Below are 8,349 nucleotides of genomic sequence, written 5' to 3'. Positions count from 1 at the left end.
AAAAAAAAAAAAAAAAAAAAAAAACTAGCCAGGCATTGTGGCAGGCACCTGTAGTCCCAGCAACTCAGGAGGCTGAAACAAGAGGATTGCTTAAGCCCAAGAGTTTGAAGTTGCTGTGAGCTGTGATGCCATGACATTTAACCTCAGGGTGACTGAATGAGACTCTGTTTCAAAAAAAAAGGCTCGGTGCCTGTAGCACAGTGGATACTGTGACAGCCACATACACCAAGAGTGACAGGTTCGAACCTGGCCTGGGTCAGCTAAACAATAATGACAACTGCAACAAAAAGTAGCCGGGCATTGTGGTAGGCACCTGTAGTCCCAGCTACTTGGGAGGCTGAGGCAAGAGAATCACTTAAACCCAAGAATTTGAGGTTGCAGTGAGCTGTGATACCATGGCACTATACCCAGGGTAGCATAGTAAGATCTGTCTCAAAAAAAAAAAAAAAAGTTAAGAGTATAAACCTACATTTGAGATGGTATTATGGACCAGGCTCAGTAACTTACCCCTACAATCCTAGTACTCTGAGAGGCTGATGCAGGTGGATTTTTTGTGGTCAGAAGTTCAAGACCAGCCTGAACAAGAGTGAGACCCTATCTTCTAAAAACAGAAAAATGAGTCAGGTGTGCTGTGTGCCTGAGACAGGAGGAGCTCTTGAGCCCTAGAATTTGAGTTCACAATGAGCTAAGATGACACCACTGAACTCTATCCCCGGCAATAGAGTGAGACAGTGTCTTAAAAAAAAAAAAAAGAGAGAGAGAGAAGGTTTTCTAGAAAATGTAGTAAAAAAAGAAAAAAATTCCATTGACATTTCATTATTTGTAATCTTAAATAGGATAGACTTTGCTATAATTGTTCTGGTATTTTATAATACTGAGGCATAATGAAAGTACTTACATTTAAAAAGTACATGTAGGGGCTTGGCGCCTGTGGCTCAAGTGGCTAAGGTGCCAGCCACATACACCTAAGGTGGCAGGTTCGAATCCAACCCAGGCCCGCCAAAAACAACAATGACGGCTGCAACCCAAAAATAGCCAGGCATTGTGGCAGGCACCTGTGGTCCCAGCTACTTGGGAGGCTGAGGCAGGAGACTCGCTTGAGCCTAGGAGTTGGAGGTTGCTGTGAGCTGTGATGCCACGGCACTCCACCCAGTGGGATAGTTTGAGGCTCTGTCTAAAAAAAAAAAGTACAGGCTCAGTGCCTGTGGCTCAAGCTGCTAGGGCACCAGCCACATACACCGGAGCTAGTGGGTTCGAATCCAGCCTGGGCTTGCCAAACAACAATGACAACTATAACAAAAAAAAATAGCTGGGTGTTGTGGCAGCTACTTGGGAGGCTGGGGCAAGAGAATTGCTTAAACCCAAGAGTTTGAGGTTGCTGTGAGCTGTGACGCCATGGAACTCTACCAAGGGTGGCATAGTGAGACTCTGTCTCAAAAAAACAAATAGTACATGTAAATTATTTATTTTTATTATTTATTTTTTTGAGACAGAGTCTTACTTTGTTGCCCTTGATAGAGTGCCATGGCATCATAGCTCACAGCAACCTCAAACTCTGGGCTTAAGCAATCCTCTTGCCTCAGCCTCAGCCTCTCAAGTAGCTGGAACTATTGGCACCCGCCACAATACCCGGCTCAGGCAATCCACCCGCCTTGGCCTCCCAGAGTCAGGATTATAGGCATTAGCTACTGCCTATGCTGTCCTTTAAATATATTCATTTCCTCTATCAACTTGTTCCTGGTCTTTCAGTAAAAGAGAAAAAAGCAACAATCACTTATATTTATGAAATAAGAGTGTGACTTTCCTGAAAGACAAAATTAAATGTAGATGTGTGTGCTTTTTTCCCCCATTCTCTTCACGTAATGCAATTTTGTTACATGAACCCAAATATCTGACTAACTATGGAATATATAATCATTACTCATAGGCATCTTTTGAACCAAAGGAAAAAAATACATGGAAGCCAAACCCAAATACCTATTTTCAAGGAAAGCACAGCAAGTAAACCCACTACCTAGCCATTTGATTTTATAATTTCTCTGTGGTACTTATCCCCTTGTACTCATATACACAAGCATTTTTTTATGTCTCCACTTACCCGTCATAAGAAACCCAAGCACCTTCAGGGCGGCAGTGGCTCTTTTTTTTATTCTACACTATGAGAGGCTAGCTCTAACTAGAAAAGCCTTTGTACTTCTCTAGTTGACTTTTTTTTTCTTTGAAGATAGAGTCTCAAGCTGTCACCCTAGGTAGAGTGCCATGGCATCATAGCTCACAGCAACCTCCAACTCTTGGGCTCAAGCAGTCTTCTTGCCTCAGTTTTTTTCTTTCTATTTTTAGTAGAGATGGGGTCTTGCTTTTGCTCCGGCTGGTCTGGAATTCGTGAGCTCAAGCTATCCACCCACCTCGGCCTCCCAGAGCACTAGGATTATAGGTGTGAGCCATTGCTCCCGGCCCCTAGTTGACATTTTGTCTGGCTTGAGATTACTGGACTTGGATTTGGTTTTGTTCTTCTGTTAGTTTCCCTCCTTTCTTCAGATTGTGAGTCAAGAAAGAGAAACAACTATTTTCCAGGGTGTCTGTGGCTCAAATAGGACAGTTTCCTCCCCTCTCTTCAGTATATTCAGTCAGTATTACTGATCGTATTTCCCTAACTCTACTGATCCTTTTCTGTAGTGTCAACAAAAATAGCAAGGTTTGTTCTTCTTTATTTAGATAAAATATAATTTTGTCTGTTTATCTGTGTTTATATTGTTTTATACCAAATTCCTGACAGATAATGTCCATATCTTTTCTCTAGATTAACTTTGATGTAGTGCCTATCATTTGTACACATGCACTTAATCATCTTTCCCATTGGTTGTTTTATCCTTCAGAATCAGAGAATGCAGAGTGGTCCTGGTTGAAGGTAAAGCCAGAGGCTGTGCCTATCCAGCTCCTTACTTGGATGAATATGGAGAAACAGACCCTGGCCTGAAGTAAGATTTTCTTTTTCTTTTCTTTATTTTTTTTTTTTTGCAGTTTTTGGTGGGGCTGGGTTTGAACCTGCCACCTCCGGCATATGGGGCCAATGCCCTACTCCTTTGAGCCACAGATGCTGCCCAAGATTTTCTTTTAATAGGAAGGTTTCAATCAGTTCTTTTTTATTTTAGTCTATATTATTGAAGATTGTGACCAAAAGTTTTGAAGATATCAACTATCCTAATATTTGATTGTTCTATAATTTTAATCAACCTTTCTTCAGAATTACTTAAAAGGTTTGACATTGTTATGTAAAAGAGACAAATTTGTCCAGTGATGGAGTTTGGTTTAGAGTAGATATTCATTATTTCCATTGCAATGCCTAAAATTTTTTATTAACCAGATATATCAGCATTTTTTGCTTTTGAGCATTAGGAAAATATTTAGAATCCTGAACTTTTCTGTGTCCTTCCCTGGTAGTAGGAACTGGGGTCCTACTGATGGCCAGTGAAAATGAGGAAGTAAGGCCACTTTAGCAGTGGTCCCAAAAGTACATAGGGATAAAGATCATATCCCCTTACAGTAAACTGTCTCTGTGTGTGTAATTGAAATTTTTTTTAAAAAAAATATTACTCAGAATGAACAGACTCATTAGACAGGGGTTGGGATTTCTTTGATCCTACAGAGATTTGTTTTTATTGTGGCAGCATTTAACCTGTTGAATGGTTAGGGAGAGGGAGGAAAAGGTTAGGAGAGGTTAGGTTTAGGGAGAAAAAGCTGAGTGATGAAAATAGGTTAATGACTTAGGAGATTCCAGGTTGTTCCAGAAAGATACAAAGAAACAGAACTTTAAAAATTGGCAGGCTTGGGCGGCGCCTGTGGCTCAAAGAGGTAGGGCGCTGGCCCCATATGTCAGAGGTGGCAGGTTCAAACTCAGCCCTGGCCAAAACCTGCAAAATAAATAAATAAATAAATAAGCAATCATTAAAACAAACAAACAAAAATAGGCTCAACGCCCATAGCACAGTGTTTATGGCGCTAGCCACATGCACCAAGGCTGGCAGGTTCGAACCTGGCCTCAGCCAGCTAAACAAAAATGATAACTACAGCAAAAAAATAGCAGGGCGTTGTGGTGGATGCCTGTAGTCCCAACTACTTGGGAGGCTGAGGCAAGAGAATTGTTTAAGCCTGCAAGTTTAAGGTTGCTGTGAGCTGTGAAGCTATAGTACTCTACTGAGGGTGACATAGTGAGACATTGTCTCAAAAATGAATAAATAAATACGCAGACAATTTGGCCAGGCACAGTGGCTCACTCCTGTAATCCTAGCACTCTGGAGACCAAGGCGGGCAGATAGCCTGAGCAAAGCAAGACCCCCATCTCTACTAAAATAGAAAAAACAGAGGCAAGAGAATGTGGTGAGCTGTGACACCACAGCACTCTATGAAGGGCAGCAAAGTGAGACTTGTCTTAAAAAAAAAAAAAATTAGATAATTTGAAAATTCCCAACCAGCTAAGCCACTTGAATGCTTCAAAGAATGGGGATGTGCCAGTTCTCCATTACTGGCAACGACCAAACTTTAGTTATTTTAGATTAGCTGTTATACAATGTCGCAATATGGCCCTAGAATTGAAGTATGGTTTCTTTACTTAAATATTTGCTAATTTCTCTACTATGCAAAGATCATAAATCAAAGTTTGATAAGCTATAGGAGGCCAAAAACCATGAGAGCCCCATTCAGGCCAATTACCCAAAAAAGAAGGATGCTGCTTCAAGTTATAAACTTCAATGGCTATTTAAATGAGGTTTTTTTTTTTTTTTTTTTTTTGAGACAGAGCCTCAAGCTGTCCCCCTGGGTAGAGTGCCGTGGCATTATAGCTCACAGCAACCTCCAACTCCTGGGCTCAAGCGAGTCTCCTGCCTCCGCCTCCCAAGTAGCTGGGACCACAGGCGCCCGCCACAGCGCCCCGGCTATTTTTTGGTTGCAGCCGTCGTTGTTTGGCAGGTCCGGGCTGGGGATTCGAACCCGCCACCTTAGGTGTACGTGGCTGGCGCCTTAGCCGGTTGAGCTATAGGCGCCGAGCCTAAATGAGGTTCTTTAATGCCCAGGGTATACTTGACCTATTTTATGAATAGTGAAGGAGTAAATTTCTGCTTTACTAGCTAAGTAACCTACCAGGTTCTCAGTATGAAGGGAAAATGTCCCTTTGAGAACTCTGTCCTGGTGATTCCAGGAATCTCTCAAGAGTACATCGTAATTCAAACAATAAAGATACATCAGTTACTTGATTCAAACTTACATGTTTTTTCTTTTCTTCCCGAAGGAGGGGCAACCCCCTTCATTTATCACGTGAGCGGTATCGGAAGCTCCATTTGGTCTGGCAGCAACACTGTATTATAGAAGAAATTGCTAGGAGCCAGGAAACTAATCAAATGTTATTTGGATTCAACTGGCAGTTACTATGAGCTCCAGCTCTGCCTCAAGACAATCAGGAATGACAACAGTAATAAAGACTGACTCAAAATTATGGAGAACTTTCTGAGGGATGGGGAAAGTCAGAGGGTCTTTTGCTTCATGTCCAGATTCACATACATCAATAAAATATTCCTTAATGGAGTATTGATTTCAATTAGCAAACACATGCTTCAAGGGACATAGATTAATCTGTTTTGTGTTCTAGTACACTGAAGAAATGCTTGTTTACCCCAAATGTTGAGTCTGCTAGTATTTCCAGGAATCTTGTTCCCCTTCATAATTTGTCCCATTTCATTTCATCCACTTGGCAATTGAAATCACATCAAATAGTTGTGGACATTTTTATATGTTGATTAACTCTTCTGCAATTTTGTATTTGGTGTTTTCCCACAGTTTAATTCAGCTAATATTGTACCACCAAGATTCTGATAATCTGCGATAGTCCTCCTTGCAGCTAAAGAGTAATTATAGAAACCATGCAATATCTGCAATTGAGAAAGATTTCCAAAAAAGTGAATTTTTGTATTATTCTCTTTTAAGGAAATACTCTAAATGTACCACCTGTTGCTAAAGCCACAAATTAAACTAAATGTCTTTATGGCCAGAGTGCAATTCTGCCTGTGTGGAAAAACTTTTCTCCCTACTGTGGACCTCAAAAAGAGTTAGAATAATGTATTTATTATTCATTTCTGATGGTGGGCCTGTAATTCTAACCTCTTACTACAAATAGCTTTTTGAGTTTTGAAAATATAATTTACATTTTCAAAAGGCAGGTTTTTATAATGAGATCACTTATCTTGTGATTATGGCACCATCCTGTTTGATTCTCAGAAATCTGTTGCAGCTCTGATGTAAACTGTTTGTACAAAGAGAAAAGAAAATTCCCAATGAATGGAGCATGACAACTGTAAATTAGAACAGTGAGATTTAAGGCAATTCTGCAAACTTCTCCCTTTATAAAAGACAAATCCTTGATGTTATCTGTGTGCAAACTTTTCGTAAACTCTGGTTTTATGACTAGTCCAAACCACCAAAAAAGCTATGTGATCAATAGTCAGTGTCCTGTTGTAACATACTGTGGTTGAGCCATATTGTTTATAGAGCTCCCCCAAATCTGTGCATAGACTTTTTGGTTCTTGGCTTTAATATTTTATATGAAGAACTAGTGATATAAAGCAGCACACAGAGGATAAGTTGAAACCTTCATTTTAGCTTCTGTTGTCTCTGGAGTAATGTTAAGAGTTTGAAAGAGTCATTCAAAGACCGTATCTTACTTTGCCTTTTACTACTACTGTCTATATAAGGTGTATAAATGTTTTCCTGCCTTCTTTTTGCTCAGCAAAGGCAAACAAGTAAAAATATATTTGGTAAGTGATTAATAATGCACATTTGGGGCTAAATTTTGTTACACTTTAAAGCAGTGGTTCTCAACCTTCCTAATGTCGCAGCCCTTTAATAACAGTTCCTGTGGGTCGCAGCCCACAGGTTGAGAACCACTGCTTTAAAGAAAAGTGGATTTTTGTGGTAAGGAATTGGCATAAGCAGGCACCAGAATTACAATCATGATTTTCTCCTTAAATAATTACTATGCAGAAGGTATCAGGAAATAAGGACTACTCTAATGAATAGTTTGTAACAGTTAACAAGTGAGAATCAGAAAATTCAGTATTCAGTTTATCACATTTGCCAGTATGATTGAGTGATTTGAACATTTCCCTTATATAATTGTGTTGGATGCGTTGTTTGGCTGGGAAGTCTAGGCTATTACAGAAAACAGAAGATGCTGACTTGTGCCCTAATTGATTGGTCCCAGTGTAGCAAAGATAAACTGACTTTATTTCTAGTCTTTTTACATTCACTTCATAAATCTTGGGGTCAAATTCTCAAGCTGCCAGAGGGACTATCTGGCAATGGCCAGCCAGACCTTTATTGCCAAAGAACACATTTCCTATTTTTTGCTTATTAAGATTCAGATTTCTGTACTGCAGATGAACATAACGTCTCAGTGCTACCCCTAGCCCAAGGGATTTCTAATTATATTCACGTGTCCTTGTGGTTTGCCTTCATCATTGCAAACAATTACGCTAACAAAGTTTACTTTCAAACAAGCAACTGAGTCACTTTATTTTCTTTAGTGTAATACACGAAGGCACTGGTTCAAGAGGATGGCTCTAAAATTTTTTCTGTTTGGTCAGGGGCTGGTAAGAGTTTTAATAACAGTGAAAGAAAATATATATCTGTATAATTAATTTATTATGTTGGTATATGGGGTGTGAGTTCACCTGTTAGTGGTCATTTGTCATTTCATAACAACTATGCATTTTGGTTCACTGTGATGATGATCTATATTTAGTGACTGCAACATGTTAATACCACTGATTGAAATTCCATCCATGATGAAGTTATACAAATGATGCATATATTGATATCTTTTATTGCAAAAATGTAAATTTAAAACTTGTATAATGTTCTTGTGCTTTTTGAAATAAAATATATGTGTATATTTAAAAAAGAAAAAGTCTGCTTATGTTTGGGAATTTGGGTTTGAAATATAAAAATCTGTACCTTGGCTTGTGGTTAGGATGCCAGGCACATGCACCGGGGCTGGTGGGTTTGAACCCAGCCAGGGCCTACTAAATAGACAATGATAACAAAAAAAATAATAATATGGACATTGTGGTGGGCGCCTGTAGTCCCAGTTACTGGGAGGCTGAGGCAAGAGAATCTCTTAAGTCCGCGAGTTGGAGATTGCCACAGCACTCTACCAAGGGTGACGTAGTGAGACTCTGTCTCAAAAAAAAAAAGAAAAAAAAATTCTACCTGGAAAAGAGCTGTAGTTAAAAGTTGTCTTAGCCCAGGCAAATGTTTTAAAAGACAGGTGTTTGGTGTACATGGGTCCCCTCAAGCTTTTGA

General features: G+C 39.7%; 1 protein-coding gene across 1 annotated transcript in view; it reads left to right on the top strand.

The window, feature by feature from the left end:
- The window catches only part of UBR1 (ubiquitin protein ligase E3 component n-recognin 1), a 137,337-nt gene extending 129,389 nt beyond the window's left edge, over positions 1-7,948 (top strand). The window contains exons 46-47 of the mRNA XM_023514258.1: positions 2,877-2,978; positions 5,285-7,948. Of these exons, the coding sequence (XP_023370026.1) occupies positions 2,877-2,978; positions 5,285-5,426 (244 nt within the window). The 3' untranslated portion in view covers positions 5,427-7,948. The remainder of the gene's footprint in view (positions 1-2,876; positions 2,979-5,284) is intronic.
- The last annotated feature ends 401 nt before the right edge of the window (positions 7,949-8,349 follow it).

Source organism: Otolemur garnettii, unplaced genomic scaffold, assembly GCF_000181295.1.
Source record: "Otolemur garnettii isolate 467f Iridium unplaced genomic scaffold, OtoGar3 scaffold00050, whole genome shotgun sequence".
In the NCBI taxonomy this organism is placed as follows: Eukaryota; Metazoa; Chordata; class Mammalia; order Primates; family Galagidae; genus Otolemur; species Otolemur garnettii.
This window is presented reverse-complemented; position numbering and strand designations above follow the sequence as displayed.